Source organism: Mauremys reevesii, linkage group 10 (genome assembly GCF_016161935.1).
Source record: "Mauremys reevesii isolate NIE-2019 linkage group 10, ASM1616193v1, whole genome shotgun sequence".
Lineage (NCBI taxonomy): Eukaryota > Metazoa > Chordata > Testudines > Geoemydidae > Mauremys > Mauremys reevesii.
In genome coordinates this window covers 77,306,637-77,333,093 of record NC_052632.1, presented here as the reverse complement: position 1 = coordinate 77,333,093, position 26,457 = coordinate 77,306,637, and the positions used below count along the sequence as shown (strand labels likewise).

The window sequence follows — 26,457 nt, the reverse complement described above, 5'->3', positions numbered from 1 at the left end:
TGTATTAAAAATCATCTTTATATAATGAAGGCCATTTGGGGCCATTTTTGAGGCCTAAGTGTCATTTTGACACTTCCAGTTCAGCTGTTTTTCAAATTTCTGCTCAGGGATCATTTTGTCGCACCTTGGCATTAACCCAAGGCACATGATTAGGAAAGTGGGAGTCAGTTTATGTAACAGTGTGTTAACTCCTGTTCAGTTCATCACATAAAAAACCCTCAGAAATTGCCTGATAGCTCTGAAAACATACCCATGGCTTCACATAAGCAGTAATGTTATTTGGCTGTTTAAACAAGTTCAGTGGCACAAACACGAAACCATGTATATTGCTTTTAACTTGTCTTTCCTTTATGTCCTCTTAACACTTGTCATTCTAGTTACTGTGGCCTCAGAACTGACATAGACTGCAGGATGCTCTTAAAATATAATTTTACCCAGGGGTGCTGGAACTAGGGGTTCTGCTGCACCCCCTGGCTTGAAATGGTTTCCATCATATACAGGGTTTACAGTTTAGTTCAGTGACTTTCAGAACCCCCCACTATAAATACTGTTCCAACACCATTGGTTCAAATATCCACTGATATTCTCTACTCCATATACAGCACTGCAATACTATCTCAATTCAATGAGATTCTGCTCCACCTCCAATGGAGAATTCGCCATAACAACACATACCTAGTAAGTGGCAGGAGCCCACAAATGGGGATCCGTATGGATGTGTATTTAAACCTACAGTGGCCACAGCATCACTACCAGGCCCCATAATAATGCCACCATTACCACACCTCTCCTTCAATAGATACTGACTTCCTCTCCCTGGACTAGCCTTTTGGGGCTGGGCAAGCAAAGCTGCTCTCCTGCTACCCCTTTCGTCTGGGTGTGATTTAGGGCAACTGGGGCAGACACAAGGCCTACTCCTCCTCTGAAGTCATTGCTGTCTTTCTCCCTCTTCTGTTTCCTCTTTTCCCACGTGCCCCCTTATTTCCCTCCCTCCATTAGGGGAGGCACCACTACTCTTTCTGGAGCCAAGGCTCCATTGCCGGCTCTGTCGCTTTTCGCCCCAAGGGGCCCCTAAGCCCGTGGCTGCCCACTCCACCCTGCCGCAGCGGGGCAGGAGGAGGAGGAGGCCTAGGCAGAGGCTGCACACCACAGCTCCGCGTGCTGGGTGGGAACCCTGAGAGCTACCAGGGGCTGCCCTGGAAATCCCAGAACAGGTTTCCCGGTGATTTTCAAGCCTCACACCTTGTAACACTGACACAGACCCCGCCCTGTGCCTAGGTAATGTACGGGCAGACCCCGAGCTTTGGGACCCCAGCGAGGCAAGGGGACCAGCTTATCCTGGACACGGTGGGGGGGGGTGTTTTTCTCAGCCTAGCGGAACCCCATGGAGGAGCCTATGTTTCCCGCCCGAAGGGTAAGTGAGGTCGGACCCATTGGTCCGTTCCTTCAATCATCCGCTCCTGCCCGAAGCGGGCAACATCCACCTCGCGCCACCGCACCCCCAGCGTAGAAACCGCCTCGCTCCTGGTGACGCGAAGGGGCGGGGAGCGCGTTCATTGGTCGGCCGACGAATCCCGGCCACTTCCGGCTGTGGCTATGGTGACCGGGATAGCCAGGTAGGGTAGGAAGTGGGGCGCGCGGGTGGCCCCGGGGTCAGGTAAGGCTCCGTGTGGGGACCGGGCTGTACCAAGGCTACGGAAGGAAGGGCAGCCTGGGGCGGGGGCCTGGCTCTGGCGAGCTGCTGGTCCGGCTGGGGACCCAGCCCCGTGGGCTTATGGGCGGAGCGAGCCCGGCTGAGACGCCTCGTGCAAGGCGGGGAGATGGGCACTAGCCATGGGGCGGGGTCCTTGCTGATGTGCCGGTTCCGGTGACCTCTATGCGTCTGTCTCCCCCCAACAACCCCATCTCGCTGGGCATGGGAGGGGAGGCCTCGTAAAAGGGTCCTGCTGAGGTTCACGACGCTGCAGCTGCAGCCTTGCGACCCCTGGGACGTTGGGCAGAGGGAGACGCGATCAAGCCCTTCGGCTGTAACTTCTAGGTGTTACTTCTCTTCCCTGCACACTTGTTGGTAATAGAAGCTGAGAGATCGTGAGAAGGGGCAGGGGACGGAGAAATTCCTGGGAAAGCAGCCCTAGAAGTGAGCGGCGCCTGCAGCTGTGCTGCAAAAACAGCTTCTTGGTCTGGCAAACATCATGTGGCTCTCCCCCGAGGAACCCTGGTCCACTTGACATTAGTAGATCTGATGTAGAACGACTTCTGCTGTCAGATTATTATGGTACGGAGAGAAAAGGGGCATAAAGATAAGTAGCCTAAGGGACTGGTAAGGTCTGTTGTCTGGAACCTGAAAGGGAGAGTGGGCATGAAGCCTAGTGAGTTGCAGAGCACCACTGGAGAAGGGAGGTGGATCTGGCCAGTTTTGTTGGCTTTTCTTTGCTGAGTTAAATTTAGTTATGACAATTAAAGGGGCTAGTTCTGTAACTAAGTGTGAAATTTGAAAAGCTTAATTCTGAGATGTAATTGCAATCTGTGATACGAAGAATTTGTGTGTGGTGACCAGTTCTTTAGCTACAGGAGGGTACAAAGTCAAATTACTATTAACAAACAGCTGTTAATAACTTATAGTCTTGGGTAATGGGATAAAGAATATGTTGACTTCTAGGTTACCAATTCAAATCCACCCCAAGACAGTAGTAGTGACCAAAAGTCATTGCTGTCTGATGGCTGTTCAATGGCCTATATGAAACACAGAGCTGCATCTCAAGCCAGGTCTACATGAGAAACTTTTGCCAGTATATAAATGTTAGTTTGAGGGGGTAGCTATTTGCATTTGGGGTTTTTTGACATTTGTATGCTGACAAAATTCCTAGTGTAAAGGCAGTTATGCCTACACAAAAATGCTTTTGCTGGTATAGTTTATATCATTTGGAGAACAGACTAAACTTTGCAGTAAAAGCACTCTTTTGACAGTGAAAGCTGTGTCTACACTAGTATGGTTTGCCAGTAAAGCTATTCTGGAAAACCTTTTCTAGTGTAGGCCTGGTCTTTGTTTGGGTCCTAGTTGATACCTGTCAACATCAGAAAAATCACAGTTGGCACCTTTGTTGGTAGTCTCAGCAAAGAGGCGATAAACAGAATGAGTTGTACAAACTGAACTACCCCATAGATGTAGTCCGTAGAGATCAGGAAGGCTGGTAAGACAGTGTGTGAGGAGGGAAGGAAATTGCGTCACTGCTGTCCATACTGTATCTTAGGGCTTGTCTACACTGGCACTTTACAGCGCTGCAACATTCTCTCAGGGGTGTGAAAAAACACCCCCAAGCGCAGAAAGTTTCAGTGCTGTAAAGCACCAGTGTAGACAGCAGCAAAGAGTCCTGTGGCACCTTATAGACTAACAGACGTATTGGAGCATGAGCTTTCGTGGGTGAATACCCACTTCGTTGGATCCGACGAAGTGGGTATTCACCCATGAAAGCTCATGCTCCAATACGTCTGTTAGTCTATAAGGTGCCACAGGACTCTTTGCTGCTTTTACAGATCCAGACTAACACGGCTCCCCCTCTGATACTTGATGCCAGTGTAGACAGTGCACCAGTGCTAGGAGCTATGCCCCTCGTGGAGGTGGTCTTTTTAGAGTGCTGGGAGCCTCTCTCCCAGCACTGTGCTGCGACTACACACGCCACCTTAAAGCACTGCCAGTGCAGACTAGCCCTGAGTCTGGGAATAAAGATCTGTGCAGGGCTCTCAAGCCAATACCTTTCATTGCTGTTATACTCACTAATTATAACTTAAAGAAAACAAGGGAGGAGGGTGAAATTGGAGATAGGTTAATTTCTCCAAAATATTTCAGATAGTGTTTGCTCTGACAGAATAATTTTTAGTAAGATATTCTTTTTGGCTTTTGAATTTTTCCCCCCCTATATTTGTTAGTGTTTGAACTTGTGCACTACCTCAGGCACCTCAGCAGAGGACTTAGAAAGGGGGATTTAGAAATAAAGTTGTATGATCCAAAAAAATTGCTAAGATTAAGAATGATCTGTCCTGAACTCCCAATCTGGCAGTCAGGTGCTGAAAACATTCGTTTTTTCCTGTCTCACGTGGAGATCGCTGTATTGTATAATGACCACATGTCAAATCATACACAACACAGTGACATTTCCTGTTGAAATACAGATATTGTTTGACTTAACATACAGTTTGTAGTAATGTCTACAGGATGGGCAGCTTGTAGAAATAAAGGTGCAAAAACTCAAGCCTCAAAGTAATAGAACTATGTCCATTTGAAAACAAAACCCCCGAAACCACTGATTTCTTGCTTTCCATTGTGTTCTACTATGTACAACAAAATTCAAAACCAAGATCCTTACCACTTATGGTTCTTAGAGCGTCCATGGCGCTCTTTGTAAGAGTAAGAGAGTTAACCATGACATCCTGGCTAAATTCCAACTTGGGTTATTGCAGGCTGTCTCCCTAAATTCCCTCTGCCTTTTCAGTTGGAAACAGAAGTTTTGAATTTCTGTGTCATGTTGGTGAGTTCTGTGGAATGGCCAGCGAGTGCCACCTTAGAAGTTTTAGTGATGGTTGATTGTCTCTGACTAGTTTTCACATTATTTTCAGTTTTTAGAGTCCTTTGGAACAAATGGTGATATGTAAATTGTAACTTAATTATTTACATGTGTAGGAATGCCTGGCCACCCTTCTCCGTCAGTCTTGGAGGGAGGCCATGCCCCCTCACTCAGGTCCCTGACAAGGCAAGGGTTACTGGGGAAATAGCAGTTTCTAAGGCAGCGGTGGGCAAACTACGGCCCCGGAGCCACATCCGGCCTTTCAGATGTTTTAATCTGGTCCTCGAGTTCTTGCCAGTGCTGTGGCTTCTTAAGCAGCAGCATGTCCCCACTCTGACTCCTGTGCGTAGGGGCAACCAGGAGGCTCCGCACACTGCCCCTGCCCCAAGTACCACCCCCACAGCTCCCATTAGCCAGAAACCGTGACCAGTGGGAGCTACAAGGGCGGTGCCTGCAGACCGGGCAGCTCACAGAGCCACCTGGCTGCACCTCCGTGTAGGAGCCGGAGGGGGGACATGCCGCTGCTTCTGGGAGCGGCTTGAGATAAGCGCTGCCCAGAGCCTGCTCCCCTGAGCCCCTCCCACGCCCCAAACCCCAGCCCTAGCCCTGAGCCCCCTCCTGCCTTCTGAACCCCTTGGTCCGGTCCCAGTCTGGAGCCCCCTCCCGCACTCTGAACTCATTTCTGGCTCTACCCCAGAGCCTGCACCCCGAGCCGGAGCCCTCATCTCCTCCCGCAACCCAGCCCCCAATTTCGTGAGCATTCATGGCCCACCAAACAATTTCCATACCCAGATGTGGCCCTCGGGCCAAAAAGTTTGCCCACCCCTGTTCTAAGGGCTTGTCTACACAACCGGCTGGGTCGACGGGCACCGATCGATCCAGCAGGGGTTGATATATCGTGTCTAATGTAAATCTACCGCTGATCGCATTAGCGTTGATTCCCGTACTCCACATCAACGAGAAGCACAAGGAGAATGGATGGGAGAATGTCTCCCGTAGACACACCACAGTGAAGATGCCACGGTAAGTAGATCTAAGTACATCAACTTCAGCTATGTTATTCACGTAGCTGAAGTTGTGTAACTTAGATCGATCCCCTCCCGTAGTGTAGACCATCTCTAAGGCCCTGGTCCTTTAGGCAGGGCCAAGCACCAGGGAGTCCAGGGGCTCAGCCCCTCAAGCAGGGCCTGAGCACCAAACACTCGGACATCCTGGCTCTGGCAGACAGCAGACCAACGCAAGTCTGTTGGCCTAAGGTAGGGAGGGTGCCACCCCAGGGGTGGGGTTGGCAGCAAGGGGTAGGGGGTCCCTGGCCCACCCTATTGCACCAGGTCCCAGCCCAGAGCCCTAACAGTGGGGGAGGTTTCCACCACTGGGTCAGTGGGGATGCAACTCAAATACTGATCTGGATTCAGGCAAGCACATAACCCAACTATCATCTGGTATCCCTGGGCTACTTCCTATATTCACCTCATACCTGTTGTTCGGGGTTCTCTTCCAACTCCCCGAGGTACACTGCTAATGGCAACTCTCTGGGTCCTCATCGCTGTAGAGGTCTCCATTGGGTTCAGTCCTTGGCAGGAGGCATCTGTCTTCTCCAGCAGCTCCAGCCAAAATGAGCTGCAGGGCCTGCCTTTTATTCTTCCTGTCCCGTCCCTCTGCTTCCGGCAGGGCGGGTGTGGGTGTCCTGGCTTTGCCCACCAAGGGGCAGGTGGGGGAGGCCAAGCCCCCTTGCTACAACATGGATTTAATCACTTCACTGTTACGCCTGTATGTTTTTCTTATCAAATTCTGAATTAGTCTTTGAACCTCAGTCTGTCATTTGCAGAGAACTCTCATGTGGTCACATGGAAGTTCTGAGTTTACCAACTAAAAATTGCTGTTCACTTTTCATGAGATCATTGTAGCAGTTTAATAGGTGATGTTTCTATAGCAGTTTTTTGAAGTCTTAGCTGATCTTAGGTGTGATTTAAATTTCTCTCCAAAGTGGTTGGCTCAATAAAGAGATTAACTGATATGAAACATAAACAGCCCTGGGCCAAGCGCTTAAGACACTGGGACATCTCAAGGATGGAGAGAAAGGAGAGTTTTGTTTTTGTTTTTGAAATGTAGTGTGATCCAGTTTCAGGGTCTCTACTCCACTGGAGAGCTGAACTACACTTGGAACATGCTCCTACTCTGCAGAGATCTCAGCTAATCCATGAATCTTCCCTTGCCCCTGCAAAGTACATAACATTCATTATTCTTCCTGGTAGCTGTTCACTTCAGTCCCATCAGCACCAGCTTAAAAAATTCAGCCACTTTCTCTTCAAAGATTATTTTTGTTTTGTTTTCTTCTCATTCTTCTCTATATCTATATAAGCAAGGGGACCTAAATGACTCTCCCATCTCCAAGGTCACAGACAGTGTTCCTGAGGTCTGTTGCTAGAGGCTGTTCTTGGCAATTTCCTGCCAGTGTTGGAGTGAAAGTGGCTGCTTGGCCCCTTGCCACTTCCCAATTTAGATCTGTCTGCCCCGTCACCAGACCAGAGGGAGACACTATCACAGGGAGCCGCTGCTGGCAAGGGAGCTCTTTTCAAAGGTAGGAGATTGTACTTTCTTCAGACCAAAGACAGTAGCTATCACAGTACAGGGCTGCACTTCTTCCAGCACAGTCATTCCCCTACATAGGGGCTCTTCTCTCTTTTTGTTTTATTTTTTAAATGAGACCCTTCGCTTTCTAAAAATACCCTCACAGTTGTTACCATTTGTCACGTAAAGGACAACGTGATTCTAGGAGGCTGGAGTTACAGGAGAATAGGTATTATGAGAGACACTTCTTCACCGTATAACTGTCTTAGGTTTGCGGTTTTTCATAGAGACCCTTGGTATTTTAACTTGTCTGTGGAGCTTTAGTGCTCTCTTGTACTTGATAGACAGACCCTTTCACTCCTTCTGACTCCTATTACCTTCTGTTTGTTTTGTTTTGAGGGGTGAAATTATTTGCATGTGTGGCTGTGATCTGTTTTATACTATTTCATCTTTTTGACAAGTTCCCAATAATTTGTATTTGTTTATATTAATTACAGTTTTTATTTACCCTCCTATTCAAGGTCCTTTCTCCTCCCCCGCAATCTGTATGTTCTTCTGTGCTTTTGGGGGTTGTGAGAGTTATGATCAGTGATTTGCGACAGTTATGAGCTTGGAGTCCCCTCTTCTCCAGATAATTTGGTGTCATCTTAAACCTTCCTTCTAGCTGTCAGGAAAAGGTAGTGGATCCAAGTCTTGGAATGGTTATGGTGGGATCTTGAACTTTGAAGCTGGAAGTCTGGGGAATGCCCATTACATCTTAAATTAACCAGCACGGTTGATATATGGGCTGCCTCCTCGTATCTCTAGCTGAGATTCCTTTAGTTACTGTGAAATTTCATCAGGTTGTAGGCCTTCAGACCTTCTTCCCACAACCTTTTGAGTATTACAACTTGACATTTTGTGCTGTGGATAAAGCCCTTGTTGATTCCTAGCCTGTATTCCTTCTCCAGTTCACAACTACTCATTCCTTCAACCCCTCCACCAAGTAAACCTCAAGAAAACTGATCAGGGAACATTCTGATACCCTGTTGTGTCAGCAAAGATGCTGTGCTCAGTGAAACTGATAGCACCCTGCTTAATAAATGAGAGCACACCCTGTACTGAATTCCTTGGTTTCTGTGGCCATCCATTCCAAGCTGGGTCTGCCTTCACACTATCTGTCAATCGTTATCTGTATATAAACTCTTACCGCAGGACACAACAACTAAGGGCTAGATCTGTTTCCCATTAAAAGGGAATTCCGTTGACTTTAATGGGAGCTGCAGTAGTGCCCAAGGTGAGAGGTATTCTTGCCTTTCATGAACCACTGAAATCCTTTCCATCAGGAAGTTAGTCTAACTGGCAGCTAGTAGGAGCTACTTCTGTCCACCCCTTTTATGTATTTAGGGACTATCAAGCAGTGTCCAGATTCTCTCTGATACTCCACAGCATAGGCTATTCCATATATTGACCAGAAAGCAAGGTAGGATAGGGTTTTCTATGCAAGCTATGAGTAGTGAGCTAAACCCTCCCTGGAGTTTCCAACCCCAGATGGCCAGGAGAGTAGCTCCCTCCTTGAATCAATCCTAAAATGTCCTGAATGGTGGGGCCATCAGGCTATGCATTCTGCCCTTATTTCCATAATTCATTTGCTGGACAGTTCCTTAATGGTTTTAAATTCCACTGGCAGTGTTGGTCCCTGGTGATGTTCTTGATTGAATGAAGGACCTTTGCTCTCCCCATAGAAATATAGACTGTAGAACGGCGAATGGAATGCAGTAACCTCGTGCCGTGTTTACTTGGGGCAAACTGTCCTCCAGCACCAAGAGACCCAGAATGGACTAAGGTATTTTCTCTGTTGACCATGGAATCCGAGACGGTTGTTCCTTGGGCGCGGATGTTTACAAGATGGTTTGTAGTTTTTTACTTCCTATCCATTGTCTGTTGGTGCTGCCTTTTGCTTTAATTGGATTCTCAAAAACCACAAGTGAAGAAAACAGCAGATCGCTGGGAGCTTTCACCAGCCAATAGGGAGCCACACATACACAAGTCACCTTCTTCTGCAAAGCCTTTTTACCCCAAGTCATGTGACTGTGAGGAACGGGGATAGTTGCTGGTATCCGTGTTATGTTTTTTCATCCTCTTGTCTGGTTAATGGTTTCACTGTTGGTCACTGCTGCAACTCTTATGCCATAGTGATGCTTTCCAAAGCGCTGAAGTGTTCCAGCACTGCAGATGAGATGTACTTGGTACATAATGCACCAAAGAAAGGGCTAAAGTGTGTTTGTGAGCATAAACAAAAGCCTTTGTAAACATGACGTCTTAGCATTCCTCTTCCGTATCTACTGTTTCAGTGACATCCATATTAAGCTTGTTCAGTTTTACAAGTCAAAGAAATAAGTGGGGTTTTTTTTTTTACCTGTAAGTTGATCCTGAAATTGGAGCAGAGCTTAGTGATCTAGGTCTGAGGTACTTTAGCAATTCTTTCCTATGCTTATACCTCTCCAAGACAATTAAGATCAACTGTGTTGTCCCTGATCTCTGTCCTAAGGTCTCATGCCTGACTGAGTTGGGGCTTTCTTTGTCCTGGGATTCTTGTTTATAGAATTCCATCCTCAGAGTCTCTCAGTGGCTGGCAAGCCTTCCTATTCAGGTAGGTATCTCTCATCATTCGTATCTCCCGTTTCACCAGTTCTTTCTTCCTGGAAATTGTAAAATCAAAGTCCTGCTGCTGGTTGTGCATCTGGTTCACTGTGATCTTGAGGTGGAGATTAGGTCACTTGTCCAGTTTCCTCATGCATAAATATGGAAATAGAAAATGGGCAACAAAAACTATTAAAGGTACAGAAAGGCTTCCAGATGAGGGAATTAAAAAGACAGAACTGCCTAGATTAGAGAGGAGATGAATAAGAAGTGATATGATAGAAGAGAATAAAAAGTGTGGTGTACAGAGGTGGTGAGTCAGGCACTCATGTTCTTTCAGAATGCAAAAACAAGGGGATGCTCAATGAAATTAAAAAGCAGATGGCTTTTTTGGTCAGTAAACCCGATGACTGATCCCCACAACAGCCTGGTGCAGTAGGTAATTCTAATCAGTGTGAACTTGGATGCTGCAGAATTGCTATAGATGGAAATTGTCCATATCCTGTAGAACAGGGTGGTTAGCACAGTCATTGTAAAACCGGTTAAAAGGTATTATATCCCCACTGTACATATGGGGAAACGGAGGCAAAGAGGTTAAGAGCCAGATTTCCAGAATAGCTCAGCTCCCTTATAGGCACCTCAATTAAGTGGCCAGCTCCCAGTGAAAACAGCTTAGATGCCTAAATGGGAGTTGAACATCTACCCTGCCATAACTTGTTCCAAACACAAAGGGCAGTGCCAGGGCTTTGCCTCCCAGTTTTGCACTCAATCTCTAGATCATGGCCTCCTCTTGTTCTCTGTGGGTATGTCTACACATTAAGGAAAACCCGTGGCTGGCCCATGCCAGCCAACTCCGGCTCAAGGGGCTCAGGCTGTGGGGCTGCTGCAGAGACTTCCGGGCTCAGGAACCCGCCCACCCCACAAGGTGGATTGGCTTATATCCGCCTGGAATAATGTATAGGTACTTGTCTGTTATGATCAGCATTTCGATACTGTGGTGATGAATGCTATAGAAAAATCTAAGATGTTTTTATAGTACCATAGATGTGCAGACACTTCCCCGCCCAAGGAGCATGTGGTCCAACTGTGTCATGCACAAGAAAACAAATGCAAAGAGTGAACAAAAATATAAAACGAGAGAAAAGGAGGCTGTTGGAAATGGAATCTCTGAGCCTAACTTTGTAACATGGTACTTTAAGATGTCCAAAACCAAATGTCCTGTTGTGATGCTCAAATTGGCATTTAAGTGTTTAAAATGGGCATTTACATGATACTACCAATTTTGTGCAGGATTTTGACATTTTCCTGAATGTGTCCACATGAAAACTGGGTCCTGTGTGCTGGAGAGGGGCCAGGGTGGGGGGCAGAGAGTGGGTAAGTGTATGTTAGCATCTTAATCTGGTCAACATCCTAAAGGGAAAAAGGGTCACCAACAGGTTTCAATCTCTTCCTAGCTTTTCTGGCTGTGAAATGCTCATTTGCTTTCATTGTGTAGCTCTAGGAAGAACATTCCCAGAGGGAAGCTCATGGATCTCACCTTCACAGCCATTGTCCCACTGCTTCTCGGCAGCGTGGGGCTCTGTGCCCTCTTCAGGCTGCTGCAGCGAATGAGGATGCGAGCCTACCTCCAGGATGCAGTAGTGGTGATCACAGGAGCTACATCTGGCCTGGGGAAAGGTGGGTCTCGAAGCGCACTGCAAGATGGCGGGAGGCTGGGATGCGGAGGGGTATGAGTGAAGAGGAATCGTTTGTTCGGAGCCACACGCTTGAGAACATGTAACAGCATGGAGCAGAACGTTTCTGTGCCTTTGCACCTTGGAGAGGTAATGGGAATAGCTGTACATCCAAACCAGTCATGGCCACCCAAACTACACACTTCCACATAGGATACCATACCTCAGCTCTTACTAGAAAGGCCCCTATTGATTGTTTATATAAACCTGAGAGCTCATTGAAGTGGTAGCAGAAACCCTATACTGTGTCAAGGGCCTTTGCCCACCTAACATACTGGGAAAGCCAGGAGAGCAGGGCTTTGGAGCTGTGCTCCGGCTCTGCTCCAGCTCCAGGCAAAAACCTGCAGCTCCACTGCTCTGGAGCTGCTCCGCGCTTAGCTCCAAAGCCCTGGATACATGGAAAATTCAAAGACTGTTATGTCAACTTTATAAATGCCAGATGTATTTGTATGGGCTAGGGATTGTATTCTGGCTCCATGGGAAAGTTACAGGAGTTTTATATAGGAACTAAATCACTGGAGGAGGGGGGCAATTTACTGCAAATCTCTAGATTGGTAATAAGTCTGGAGAAGCCTCACATTGCATAGACAGGTTTGACCTGATTAAAGAGGTCTGAAAACCTTATCACATGATGCCCCTGACATGGAGAGAGAGGGCCACTCACATCTGATCCAAGAACTTACATGGGACTGTGAGGGACAGGCCCTGCAAAAGGACCTGGCATCTTTTAAAACTTGCTAGGTTCTGTGTGTGTGGAAGATGGGTGACCCTTGGTAAGCTAGACATGTGTACATGAGTTGTTCATTGTTTTAAGATTGGTCTTCTCTGAAATGCTGCTGTTCTGAATAAATACTTTGCTTTATGAAAGCTGGCTGGTCCCTGGTTAACCCTGTTATTGTCACTGAGAGAACCGGACTGCAGGCACTGAACTAAAGTTAGGCCTGCTGAGGGGATTACAGAGAATCGCCAGAGAAACTGCAGCCTAAATCCCCAGTCTATAGAGAGTGTTGTGGGATGCCTTAGAAGCCTGAGTCCTAAGTGGGGTGACCTCAAGGAGGATGTGAAGGGCTTAAAGGTGCAATTACCTCAAGAACTGTGACACAGACCATTTCTGTAAGACCTTCTGGAGCTGGTGGTCTGGACTCGTCTCCTCTTATACTTCCAGATTATCTTTTCCCCAGTCTGTTCCTGTCCACAGTTATGGAGCATGATTCTATGCATGCTTCTCTCTCCTTGGGTACAAATCCCAAGTGGGCAAATTTTAAGTTCAAACACCCCACCCCACTACTGTCAATGGGAGCCAAGAACTTTAAGAAATTCAAAGGTGGTGCATTTGAACAGCCATCAAGTATGTGACCTGGTAGCTTTTGTCAGTGGGAGACTTATGCGCAGGCTGGGTGGATGTGCTCTATAATTCTTCTTCCCAGAATTGCCTTAAAAAAGCTTCTTGGGCTTACAGTGTCCTTTCTGCTGTCTTGTGACTTCTCATTGTCACTTGTACAGCTTGTGTATGTCCTACCTTTTTGTGTGGATTTGTCCTTGAGGAGCAGCAACCACACTAGCGGAATGGTCAAAAATATACTGGATGCCCATCTCAGCCAGTCAGAACTGAAGACGTGCAAGTGTGAGGGGGCGGGAGGAGTATCGTGTTTCCTGACTGGAAGAGAGACAGAACCAGTGTCCTGGGACAGATCTTTGAAGTCCAAGTAGTGTATTGCAATTTAAAGACCATACGTTTATTGGGAGTCGCTTTCCTACTTGTTGCTTTTCAACTAAAGAGCAAGAAGGGATCCTCCCAGCCCAAAATTCTTATCCCCTTTTAAAATTTTAGTTCCACCCATTATGCAATCAGTTTTCCTCTCTTATAGGCTCTGCTGCATTAAAACCCCAAGCAGAGCTTATGCCATCTTTTTCCTGGGGCTATTTATACATTGACACATCTAATTACCCTTGGCAAAGTATTGTTCCACACCCTTAGATGTCATCACAAAGCTGTCCAGCGTAATTAATAAGGGATTTACTTCATTAGGTCATGATCAAAGGGCGTGGAAGGACATAAAGCTGCACTAGTAGTTAAAAATTACACCAGAAATAAATAGCCCTGAGAGAGGGATAACATCACATTATTTGTTGGTTGCCTTTTCTTAAGGGTTAGAATAATAGTAGCTGGATGGATAAGAGTTATCATCAGGGCCCTACCAAATTCATGGCCATGAAAAACATGTCACAGACTGTGAAATCTGGTCTTTTGTGTGCTCTTACCCTATATTATACAGATTTCACAGGGGAGACCAGCATTTCTCAAATTGGGCATCCCGACCCAAAAGGGAGTTGTAGGGGGGCTCACAGTTATTTTTGGAGGGGAGGGGGTCACAATATTGTCACCCTTACTTCTGAATTGCCTTCAGATCTGGGTGGCTAGAGAGCAGTGGCTGTTAGCTGGGCACCCAGCTCTGACAGCAGCACCCCGCCAGCAGCAGCGCAGAAGTAAGGGTTGCAATACCATCCCAGGCCATTCTTCTTCTGCGCTGCTGCTGGCGGGATGCTGCCATCAGAGCTGGGCAGCTGGAGAGCGGCGGTGGCTGCTGGCTGGGAGCCCAGCTCTGAAGGCAGAGCCGCCACCAGCAGCAGCAGTGCAAAAGAAAGAATGGCCTGGGATGGTATTGCAACCCTTACTTCTGCGCTGCTGCTGCTGGTGGCGGCTCTGCCTTCAGAGCTGGGCTCCCAGCCAGCAGCCACCGCCGCTCTCCAGCTGCCCAGCTCTGAAGGCAGCGCCGCCGCCAGCCAGCACAGAAGTAAGGGCAGCAGTACTGCAACCCTCCCTACAATAATCTTGCAACCACCCCCCACAACTCCTTTTGCGATCAGGACCCCTAAATTACAACACTGTGAAATTTCAGATTTAAATAGCTGAAATAATGAAATTTACTATTTTAAAAACCCTATTATCATGATATTGACCAAAATGGACTGTGAATTAGGGATGTAAAATAGTAAATGGTTAGCCAGTAAGCAGTAGTCTTACCAGTTAACTGCCCTGTTAACCACAGCCGTGCCAACCGGCCGACGGCCCCAGCCCCAGCGGTTAACAGGTTAAACAATATAATTTTAATAATTGAAACGGTTAACTTTTTAAAACAATATTTACAACCCTACCATGAATTTGATACAGCCCTAGTTATCTCATTGCAATGGCAGGATGCATTCTCCCTTCACAGAGAATGAAGCTGCCATTATACATGACCCTAGTGCATTTGGCTAGGAATGATTTTCCAAGGCCCCTGATGTTGCAGATGCCTGAAGAGGCAGTGTGTCCATGTGTTATGTTCCTCCTCTCCCTTTTTCTCCACCTTCCAATGGCATAAGTCATTTGTTTCTAGTCCAGGAATGTTCAAATACTGGACCTTAAACTACAACTTTGATTTACAGAAAAACTAGTTGAGATCCTTTTTCAAGGCGATGATTTCCATTGCACTGGCAGCTAGAGGCTAAGGCCCCCGTGTGCTAGGCACTGTATACACACAACAAAAAGATGGTCCTTGCCCAAAAGACCTTACTTTACATTTTAAGACTAGGGACAACAGGTAGACATGGGGAACGTAAGGGGACAGTAACATAGTTATGAGCAGTGACCAGAACACACCAACTGCCTAGCAGTTGTCAAGTGTTTCTAAAAGACAGAGCTTCTCTCTTACTCCAAGGCCTTTCTGCTGGGACTCGTGCTTCTGCGGCAGCCTAGCTTTTCAGACAAAAGATGAAAAATTAAGATACTACTTTAAAAATAAAAAGCTTTATTAGAAATGTGGTATAAAGAAAATGCGTCTTGCTGTAAGTTTAAGATTCTGTTGGCATGTTTGAGAGATGATTTGGTAATTTGTGAGGTGATCAACATGGCCACCTCCAACCCATGCTACTGGGATCTTTAGTGCATGTCTCCAGCTATAAAATAGATATGAAATCTGTTTCTGGTATTAAAACATCTGCTCTTCTATTATCCCCTTCCTCCAAAGAATGTGCAAAAGCTTTCCATGCAGCTGGTTCCAGACTGGTGCTTTGTGGCAGAAATGGTGAGAGACTACAGGATCTGGTGCAGGAGCTCTCTGCCAAGGCCAATCACGCAAAGAATGTAAGTATAAGGAGAGAACGGGCTATCGCATCCTGGTGCTGGGATTGCTGTTCCTGCCATTACAAGATATGCAGAATTTCTTGTTGAATGAGAAAGTTGCAATCCTGCAATTATCAGCAGTTTATGCTGCATGTATGGGAGTATAATCTAGTGAAGTGTCCTGTCTTGCAGAAAATGTTCATGAGTCAACCATCTTAAAAATGATCCATGATTTAACAAACCATGTGCGTGCAGGATGTAGACCTGTACCCCTGGCAGAGTAACTTAATTGACTTTCATTTTGTTTTTGAGCTCTACCTATAAAATTGGTGCAGGTACAATCCCAGGATAACAGAACAGGCTGGGACTCTTTGGCTATATCAGACTCATTTTATCTAACAAAGTAGTAACACACTGGTGCAAGATAGATTCCAGGGGGATTGCACTTGCTCACTCCCTGCCTGACAGCTGGTGTTGAGAGCAGGCCAAAGTGCAGTGCACTCCAGCTATTCTGTACTGGTTTATTGGCCCACAGAGTTATACATGGTGGCATAACTTAGAGCTGCCGTAGGGGGGTGCAAAGGTGACTTAAAGCTGCCTTTTGATCCTCTCTCTCACCTTGTTCCTGCACCAAGTGCAGAAATGGAGCAACATAGAACTGAGGCCCTTAGCTGTATCTCCCTCTGTCCTATCAACACATCCCCCCAAGCAGGGCAGAACAAACTGGAGGGATGTGTGCATGGTACCTCCATGTACTCTGACATCTACTTCCGCAACTCTAAGTGTTGCAATAAATAAAGCCAAGTCCGTCAGTCTGTTCCAGTGGAGCGCCCCGAGCGGGGGTTTTTCACGTTCTTTTATTATAATGGGTTACATAAATTATCCTATTATGCACATGTGCAACCTCAATTTAACTTCTTGCCCCTTTCCCTGATTGGTGCTCTATGCATTGCGTGTTCCAGTGGTACACACCTGGTCGGCGCTTAATTTGTGTGTCTCCTGATTGAGTGTGGGGGGGTGGGAACCACTTTAGCCGCTCTAAATTCGGGGGCGGTTTTTCAACCCCCTTAGTGCTTGAGAAGTGTAAAGTTTCTACACTAAGCAACACAAGAATCTTCTGCTGTGCTCTTGGGCCAGTTTCCTCATTAAATAGTTCCTTGTCTTTGGTATTTCCACCCTTCACGTCGCCACTAACCCTTCCTTAATGCAGAATGGTGATCCATGTTTGTAAAATGTTACCTGTTTACTGTGGCTCAAATCCCCAGTAGTTTGAGGATGGGACTGCTTGGAGGATGTGGGTAGGAAAGAAGAGTAGACTCTTCCCAATAGACTTCCGTGGGATAGTCCCTGACAGGATATCACAGGTAGAAAACTGATCTCCACGCCACTCCATTTCATTACCCTTGTTATTTCCAGTGCTGGGAAGATCAAGAGGTGGCCCAGTTGTGAGGATCATAGAGTTCTAAGATGTGGCCACTGGCAGCCACCCTCTATACCAGTAATACTCAGACCTCAGTAGTTCAGGATCAACATTACCCAAGAGAGTGACAGAAGTATGAATTCATTCTTTCATTTACCAAGCCTCAGTCTAAGTATCACTGCTCCATGCTATGGATGTGTGATCTGAGATTGACATGGTCCCAGCATGCAGTTCTTCAGATTTGAGCAGAAAGCCTTGTGGAGCAAGATGGAACATTGCATGCTGGGATCTGTAGCTTCTTTAGTCCATACCAAAGGAAATGGAAATTTGCTCTATTGATGATTGTGGGTTCCTTGCAAATAGCCACTGCAGCCTATGATTGGACAAAGGTTGAGTGCTCCTGCCTTCTCAGCTTTGAAGGTACAGTCCTCTTCTTTGCACCTTCTCCCTAAGAAATGGGAATGAATGGGCAGAATGGTCAGGAGTCCCGAAGAAACCTTTTCCTAACATGTAGTTTGTTCACAGATACACAAACCTTTCACTGTGATCTTTGACCTCTCTGATACTAAAATGGTAGTAAGTGCTGCTGAAGAGATCCTGAAGGGTGTGGGTCATGTGGACATACTGATCAACAACGCAGGGATCAGTTACCGAGGCACGATATTGGACACGGGGATGGATGTGGACAAAAAAGTGATGGAAACCAACTACTTTGGTCCTATAGCATTCACAAAAGGTATATACCACGTATCCCTTCCTCATGCATTCAGGCTGGGCTGTTGCTTAGCTCGTCAGATTGGGATTACCCCTGCCTTTTGTCCTTGCCTCGCCAGCTGTTCTAACTGCTCACCATTGCCCTCCGCTTTACATTGCCACCCCATTCTTAATCCTATCAAGATTCTTCAGAAAAACCCTCCTGAACTGTGTCTTTGCTCTCTCACTTCTCAGAGGCCCTTGCACTAGAATAGTTTCTTCCATAATTGTTGCGTACCCATATTTGTGTATCCCTGGTGACAGCCCTATTTTGTTTTAGTCTGGTTTGGAAAAAGTTTCTGTGTAGACAGCAAAACTGGGATCCGTCTGGGAAGTGGTTACCTGACAAGTTTAGAAATATTGAAACCAAGAGCAAAAGCCCCTTTATGACTTCCAAGAGGAGTTTCCTTCTGCCAAGCCATAGAGGCTTAGAAAAAGACAGAGACACCCTTCTTTCTCTACCCAGAAGTGATTTGCCTCTCCTCCCCTTGTAACGTTTCTGTTGCTCCCTGGTGCATCCTGCCACTTTTGCTGTAGAATGTAAACCCTCCAGTCCTGTCTAAAATTGCCCAGAGTTCAGATGGGCTCAGCAGAGCCTGTCTTCTGTGAACTGTGCTTAATTGCTTTGGCTTAACTAGCATCTGTTGTACTCTTATCCATGACCTTATGCGGGGTGTGTGTGTGTGTTATTGTAGTGCTTGGTGGTCACGATCAGGGCATACTGCGTTAGATGCTGCACAAACATTTGGTAAAGTCTATCTACCTTGCTCTTCAAACCTCCTCTGATTCTAGTTCAGTAGACATTTCAAGAGATGCCTCGTTCTCCCCTCTGCCCTGATAGAACCCCAGAGAGCACAGCCAGACTGCAATAGCCAGGTTTGCTATCCCAGCTGAAGCTGCAGTTAGTGTTCAGGTTTAAAGTGATAATCATGCTGCATGCAACCCTTTTGACTCCCAAGGAAGATGGTTCATGAGTCATTAGGAGTGTGTAGAATAGTTCATGATGCAAGGTGCCTCTAGTATTGCAGTCTCAAGTGGAGCTGGAAGATTTGGAGGGTTTGGGGGGGGGGAGAAGAGAGAGAAAAGAACCAGGAGAGAATGGATCTTCTTGGCATTGTTTAATATGGGGCCTAACAAGGAGCTTTCATTTTAATGTGAGCATCTTGTTAACCAATGTCCCCTAGCCCTGTTCCTAAATTGGATCAGCAAACCTTAGATGATCCCAGGTTTCATAGTGGCACTGCTCTTATAAACACTGATTCTGGGTAGCAGTAACAGCAATTATTGTTCTTCTGAATGAGTCTCCCCTCTCTCTCTCTAGCTCTTCTGCCCTCCATGATCAAAAGACAACAAGGCCACATTGTGGTGATCAGCAGCATTCAAGGCAAAATAAGCATTCCTTTCAGATCAGCATGTAAGTACAGGACCTGTATGCAGGATGGGGAATAAGAGTCCGGGGCTGAATATTTGGATACTATTTCCACTGCTCCCATCTTTGGAGGAGGCACTATGCATGGAATGCAAGAGCTGTGGAACATTCTCAGTGTGGGCTCAACCCTCTGACACAGTGGTCAGAAGTGTTCAAGGGAGGGGAGCCTTGATCACAAGTCTTAAAATCTTCATAGACTGAAGCACTGGTCTAAAATTCTCAGGGGACGGCAGGCCAGGATCCTCCTTCCTTACGCTGACAGCTTCATGGCATCATCCATACTAATGTCTGAGAACCCCCGCAAGCTTTAGTTACTAGGATTTGGTTCATAATCATATTGCCATTTATCCATGCTCTTTTCCTGGCTGCTGCCTGACAGTTCTCCCTGGCTGTAGGGATCCTGGAACGCAGAAGCATATCCTGTTACTTAAAGAGCACAGTAAGTTGTACGCTGCCGTACCAAAAATGCATAAGCAGATAAGGTCTTTGGCATGAAGAGCCTGCAGTCGAATCTGGACATATAAGGGTAATCATTCAGACTCGAGACAAGAGCCATCTGTGAAAAAAATTAGTGTAGGAGACGTCAAGGAAATAGGGATTTGAAAGGAGAGAGGGAGAGCTTGAAACATGGGAAATTGGAGACCATTTCAAGCATAGACTGCAGGATGAAAAGAAGGTACAAAGCTGAGAGATAAGAGGGAACAGAAAATAAGGAGGAATGCAAATGAGTGGAACTGTAAAGAGTCTGGTAGGGGAGGAACTTGAACTCGATCTATGAGGAGAGGGGAAGCCAGTGAAGGGTTTCAAGAAGGGGTTGTGACTGGTCAGAGCAGCAGCAGCAGAAGATAACAATGGTGACATTTTGAATAGATTAGATTGGGGGAGAACAAGATGAGAGGTGGAAGCTGAAGTAGCTGATACAATATGCTCCAGGCATGGACCTAGGTTTTGGAAGTTGGGATGATGAAGGGGATATGGATTTTAGAGACCACATAAAGGTGACAGGACTTAATGAGAGCCTGAATGTGGGGTGGAGTAGGGAAGAAAAGAGATGCCGATTATCTAGTCTTGCAGACTCCATGATGGGGGAGGATCAGAGTGTTCCTATTGGTCTGGGAAGAGAGACTTTGGGCAGAGGCTCAGTTGAGGTGGGGGGGGATGCATGGAAAAGAGGTGAACAAATCCTGCCCTAGGCTGTATGACTTGTCTCTGCTCCCACCTTGTTGTGTGAGCAGGCTTTTACATTAAGTAAATGTATTTGAAAGAAGCCACTCCCTGGGCCTGCTCTATGCCTGGTCATACCAGGCCCTGCTGTCCTGCTATTGGGAATTATATTCCTGCTCTGCCTCAACACAAGAACAAATGGATATAAACTGGACATTAGGAAGTTTAGACTTGAAATTAGACGAAGGTTTCTAACCATTAGAGGAGTGAAGTTCTGGAACAGCCTTCCAAGGGGAGTAGTGGGGGCAAAAGACATATCTGGCTTTAAGACTAAGCTTGATAAGTTTATGGAAGGGATGGTATGATGGGATAGCCTAATTTTGGCAATTAATTGATGTTTGATTATTAGCAGGTAAATAGGCCCAGTAGTCTGTGATGGGATGTTAGATGGAGTGGGATCTGAGTTACTACAGAGAATTCTTTCCTGGGTGCTGGCTGGTGAGTCTTGCCCACATGCTCAGGGTTTAACTGATCGCCATATTGGGGTCGGGAAGGAATTTTCTTCCAGGGCAGATTGGCAGAGGCCCTGGAGGTTTTTCGTCTTCCTCTGCAGCGTGGGGCACAGGTCAGTTGCTGGAGGATTCTCTGCAACTTGAGGTCTTTAAACCACCATTTGAGGACTTCAGTAACTCAGGATATAGGTTAGGGGTTTGATACAGGAGTAGGTGGGTGAGATTCTGTGGCCTGCGTTGTGCAGAAGGTCAGACTAGGTGATCATAATGGTCCCTTCTGACCTTAAAGTCTATGAGTCTAACCATGTATTTCCTCAATTGCTCTTCAATGCTGAACTCCGGCTCTCTTATCAAATGTGAGAAGCAGCATTGATTGTTCTAGGACCTTCTGCCCAAGTCAGATATGAAGCCCTGTATCCTGGCCAGCTTCCAACTTGGGTAATGACATTTTGCCTTTTGAAAAGCTTCCATTAAGAGTTGCTGTTCTTCGCTTCTTGTAACAAAGCAATATAGTGTTGCAGTGTGCTGTTAAATGGTGCTGTGCTCTAGTACCAAAGGGGTTGAAGGTGAAAAAATTAGCCTGAACCCTGCTCCTCCTCCCCTCTGACTGCATGCCCAAGTTGTGTTTTGCAGATGCAGCCTCCAAGCATGCCACCCAGGCCTTTTTTGACTGCCTGCGAGCGGAGATGGAACAGTATGAAATCGATGTGACTGTTGTGAGCCCTGGCTATATTCAGACAAATCTGTCTGTCAATGCTGTAACTGCAGATGGATCTCGCTATGGAGGTGAGGATTGGCCTTCTGTACTCATAGGAAACAAGATCACGTTTCTGCTAACAAACTACTCTCAACGCCTCCACCTCGGCAGTTTGCCAGATCTCCATGTTGCAGGCAAGAGAGTGATTGCATTAGCAGAGTTCTACAAAAGGGTTGCATCGGCCTCAGGAGTTTGGGGAATGGGGTTTGCCTCAGGGAATGGCTTTGGATGCTGGCTGTAGAGGTGTCCCCAAGGAGCAGCACTAAAAGCTGAGATCTCTCACAAAGAATAAATTGCTATTTGGGGGTTATACAGGGACCTCAAGGGGCTTTAAATGGTACATAGGAGCTGGTATTTTTAACAAGCCAATTCTGTGGCACTCCACACCTGTTTGAAACAAGCTTAATTGACAGTATCAGAGGCATAGCTGTGTTAGTTTTTAAGGTGCCACTGGACTCCTCGGATACAGACTAACAGATTTATTTGGGCATAAGCTTTCGTGGGTAAAAAAACCAACCCAAACACTTCTTCAGATGCATCTGAAGGTTTTTTTTTAAAACCCAGGAAAGCTTATGCCCAATGTGACAAAGTTCCTCCTCTACCTTGGTGGGTCCTGCGCTTATTGGCGGATTTGCTTACCTCACAGATTTACTCTGTGGGTCAGGAAACAGCCCAGAGACCTTCCCCTCTGGTAGAAGCCACAGTCCAGGTCAATTCCTCCTGTGTTTGATCAGGAGTTGGGAGTTTTGGGGGAACGTGGGCCCGCCCTCTACTCCGGGTTCCAGCCCAGGGCCCTGTGGACTGCAGCTGTCTAGAGTGCCTCCTGGTACAGTTGCGCGACAGCTACAACTCCCTGGACTACTTCCTCATGGCCTCCTCCCAACACCTTCTTTGTCCTCACCACCGGACCTTCCTCCTGATGTCTAATAACACTTGTACTTCTCTGTCCTCCAGCACTACGCCTGCTCACTCTCAGCTTCTTGCACACCTCTTGCTCCCAGCTCCTCGCATGCACTTCCTCTCCTCTGGCTCCCTTTGGCCTGACTGGAGTGAGCCCTTTTATAGCATCAGAGGGGCCTTAATTAGAGTCAGGTGCTTAACAGCCTCACCTGATTCTTAGTAGGTTAATTGGAGTCAGGTGTTCTCATTAGCCTGGAGCTACCCCTGCTCTGGTCACTCAGGGAACAGAAAACTGCTTATCCAGTGGCCAATATATCTCCCTTCTACTACTCTGCTGTTCCTAACTGGCCTGGGTCTATCACACCAAAAAAAAGCCTGTTAGTCTTTAAGGTGCCACCAGACTCCTTGTTGTTTTAATTGACTGTTTCTTACAGTGTTGCTGTAGCCATATTGGTCCCAGGATATTAGAGAGAAGGTGGATGAGGTAATATCTTATTGGACCAACTTCTATTGATTAAAAAAACCATACTACCTCATCCACCCGGTGTCTCTGTTTCTTACAGGGATACAAAGAATATACAATAGAAAGGAGGCAGTTAGTTGAGAGGGAAGGAGACACATGAGTTCAGATTACTGAACTCAGCTCCAGCTGAGTTTTGGGGAATATGGAAACTCTCCATATTCTCCCTCACTTCAGCCAGTCAATATGCACCTGGCATTTATGCAGTCAAATGGCAGCAAGTGAAACTTGTGAGAGCGTTCAACATTGGAGCCTCCATCCATAACTGAATTAAAATGTCTAATAACGCCTCTGGTGGATCATGTGGTTCAGTGGTGGAGCAATGGCCTGGGATCTGGGAGGACCCCATCTACTGACATGAGCTCAGCCATCACTCCAAACTTGGGCTCCCAACAAACCCATCTGAAATTGGTTTAAAAGCAAGAATCTCACTGACAAAAAAACACTGTGTGAGCTGAGCTTTCCTGGGGAAATAACCCTTCAGAAATGAGTGCTTACCTGCTGCCATCCATGCTGATTTCCCTTTGCTCTTTACAGTTATGGACAAGAACACCATTGAAGGCAGAACAGCTGCAGAGGTGGCTCAGGTGGTTCTTAATGCAGTGGGGCAGAAGAAGAAGGAGGTGCTCGTAGCTGGCTTACTGCCATCCCTGGCTGTTTACCTGCGAACTCTGTCCCCCAGACTCTTCTTCACCTTTATGGCATCTAGAGCAAGGAAGGAGAGGAAAGCAAAGGACTCTTAGTCAGAGCTCAGCTCCCCTGGGCATTGACTAGGAAAAGGAAACGAACTCAGGCATCTTGGCTTTGTCGATGGATGTGTTACTTCAAGAAACAAATGTAAAAGGTTGCATCTTACCATTGTGTGCAGAGTTGAAAGTTCCATGCAGATCAAGGGAGGCCCACGGTGCCAGAAAACAGTGCCTCACTGTCACCTAGAGGCGGCTTCCTCTACTACAGGTGAACTGCCTGAAGCTGCAGGGATGATAGCTGAGGAGAACCTTTCCCACTCTCCCCACCCTCATTTTGAGTTTTATTGCTCTCCAGTGAGTAGGAACTAAAGCCAAGCACAGGCAGACGGATGTTCACTCTCCCCACACAGTGCTTCCAGTGAACTTCAGTCCTCACCCAGGAGCTCTCCAGAGCAGAGTCTGCTCCCAGTCCGATCCAGCAGTTATCCCTTGGGTTGGAATGGTCTCCTGTGTCCCTAGTACACAGCATCACTTGATTTAAGCCAAAGTTAACTGTTCAGTGCTGCTTTTTAAACAGTTTAAAGAGCCCAGGTCTGGGTTAGGAATGACACCATGGATATCTGCACTGGATGGAGCACGAGTGACCCATTAAGCCACCTAGCCTTCCGATCAGTTTTTGTATTAGCCTTTTTCTAAAGTAGCTCTAGAAAGACAAGCCCTCCACGGCAGTGTTCGGCTCCAGTGCACGTTGCTGCCAGGTAAGCACTGAACCCCCGTGAAAGGTGGTGGCGATGGCAGCAGCAGCATCAATGTGAACCTTTGACTGTAAAACACTCAAACACCCAGCATTGTTCTACTGTGTGCCTAGAGCCAGGAATAAGCTGTGACCCCTTTGGTGCCAAGCAACAAGCCTTGTGATGACAAGGGGTGGGAAGTGAACCTGTAGGTGCAGCTAATGGAGACAGACCCATATGGTTTTACCTGTTTTAAAGCCATTATGTGTTAATTGGGACCTGTTACCTCAAAATACAGTGTGGAAGCAGTACCCTGCTAAACAACTTCAGCATTGAGGCTCCAGGAAGAGGAAACTATCTGTCTCTTCTCCCATTTTCCCTGTGCCTAATGGAGCATCTCCCTCACAGAGGGAGGCAGGACACTCATCCCTTCTCCTGAACACTGGTTACTAGTGGGAAGATTAGAATCTGTACCCTATAGCAGGGTGGTGTTGCTCAATTTTCCACTTGTTTGATAGGTCAGGCAGAAGGGGAGCGGACTCATTCTTACCTTCCTTATTTAAAAAAAAACCCTGATAGCAGAAACCGAGTAAAATCCGTCCATACCGAATCCCTGCACTCAGCTGCTAGCCCGTCCTGTGCTTATTCTTAGTCTCCATTTCTGCACACTTTACCACTCTTGCATGTGTCCTGCCTGTAAGTGCACCTCAAATGATGGAAATAAAAGTTGTACTCTGTGTCCCCTCAGGGTTTGAAATGAAGTGTTTTGTGCTGCAGCCCCTGTCAGGCAAGGCAGCTGAAGCCAATTTGGGGGCATTCCTGTGCTGGTGCCCTGCCAACGGGGAGTTAAGATGACGTTCTAGCACCATACACCTTAGTCCTAGCCCCTGCTGGCTTGGGCAGAGTCTCACTTGGAGAGTAGCCCTCTCCAGCTTCCATTCAGGCAAGAGCGAGTTGTCATGCAGGGCAGCCTTTTGCAAGGGTGAGGGGCTTGGAGGGCCTTCCCCTCTGAAACCTGCTTCAGGTTTTCACCTTAAAGTACTGAATTGCTTCTGCTCTGTGGGGACCCTTGCCCCTGAAAGCCCTAGCAAAACATTACATTGTAGAGCTGGTAACAGGATAAACATTACAACTCCTTGGACGGCTGACACCACAAGCTTCTTGTGTAAAATCTCAGAGTTGAAGCTATGGCTAGTGGAAGCTTTCTGGTGTCCTACCTGAAGCTGAAGGATCTCCCAGCTAAGACTTAAATCCAAGGCATTACCAAGTACTGTTGTCTTTAACCACTTCCTGCTTGGGAGGGGAGCGGCCCTTTTACTGAAGGGAACTTGTTCTGTGTTTGCTAGCTTAAGTTTTCAGACCTTCCTACAATGGATATGTTGTGTAGTTCTTGCTACACAGCCAGTATGTCATTTAACCTACCTGGATCCTTGCACTGTTAGTGGAATACAGCACTTCTTACTAGTCTTTTCCACCTGCACCATCTTCAGCCCCTAACAGTGGTTCCAACAGAGAACAGCGCACGAAGCACAAATTGGCAAATTACCATTGTAGATGCTGCTTGTGAGCACCACCAGGCTTGGTACACTCGGGCACATCACACCAAGCAGCTAGGAATGTTACCTGATAATGAAAGAGTTTTAGAACTGCACTGTACGTATTTACAGAAATATCATTGTAGCAGCCAGCGGGGATTCTGAACATTATTCATATTTGTAAAATGGTTTTTCCTCTCCCTCATGAAGTTTAAGATACTTCGAGCACCCCACCTGCAGGAATGGTGGCCAGGCACCAGTAGGGACTGGAGTACTCATTCTGGGGAGGAGGCTGCCCTCTGGGGCTCTTAACCCCTGCAGGACAAGAACCTCACATGCAAAGGGTTACGAGCTTTACACAAAGGCTAGGGGGTAGCTCTTGTAAGCAGGATTGGTGCAGAGCCCATGGCTACCTGCTCAACTCATCCATTGTGCAAGTTACTGACCATGC

The 26,457-nt window shown here is 46.9% G+C and overlaps 1 protein-coding gene across 9 annotated transcripts; it reads left to right on the top strand.

Annotated features, from left to right (window-relative positions):
* Positions 1 to 1,461: 1,461 nt before the first annotated feature.
* Positions 1,462 to 25,218, top strand: DHRS7B (dehydrogenase/reductase 7B). Of its 9 annotated transcripts, none has more exons than XM_039491696.1 (8): positions 1,745 to 2,275; positions 8,858 to 9,023; positions 11,251 to 11,432; positions 15,499 to 15,614; positions 17,539 to 17,749; positions 19,088 to 19,180; positions 21,505 to 21,657; positions 23,586 to 25,218. In XM_039491696.1, the coding sequence occupies exons 2-8, from the start codon at positions 8,881 to 8,883 to the stop codon at positions 23,789 to 23,791; spliced, it is 1,104 nt and encodes a 367-aa protein (XP_039347630.1). In that variant the 5' UTR covers positions 1,745 to 2,275; positions 8,858 to 8,880; the 3' UTR covers positions 23,792 to 25,218. The 9 variants fall into 9 exon arrangements, with proteins under 9 accessions (XP_039347633.1, XP_039347637.1, XP_039347630.1 ...); XM_039491697.1 differs by lacking the exon at positions 1,745 to 2,275 and adding an exon at positions 5,358 to 5,585; XM_039491698.1 differs by lacking the exon at positions 1,745 to 2,275 and adding an exon at positions 7,107 to 7,143.
* Positions 25,219 to 26,457: the final 1,239 nt, after the last annotated feature.

Excerpts from the sequence above, each read along its gene's own strand:
- DHRS7B (XM_039491696.1), top strand. The coding sequence starts at position 8,881 with ATGGAATGCAGTAACCTCGTGCCGTGTTTACTTGGGGCAAACTGTCCT. Across the intron at positions 11,433-15,498 it reads TACATCTGGCCTGGGGAAAG|AATGTGCAAAAGCTTTCCAT; the intron begins GTGGGTCTCGAA and ends CTTCCTCCAAAG. Across the intron at positions 19,181-21,504 it reads CATTCCTTTCAGATCAGCAT|ATGCAGCCTCCAAGCATGCC; the intron begins GTAAGTACAGGA and ends TGTGTTTTGCAG.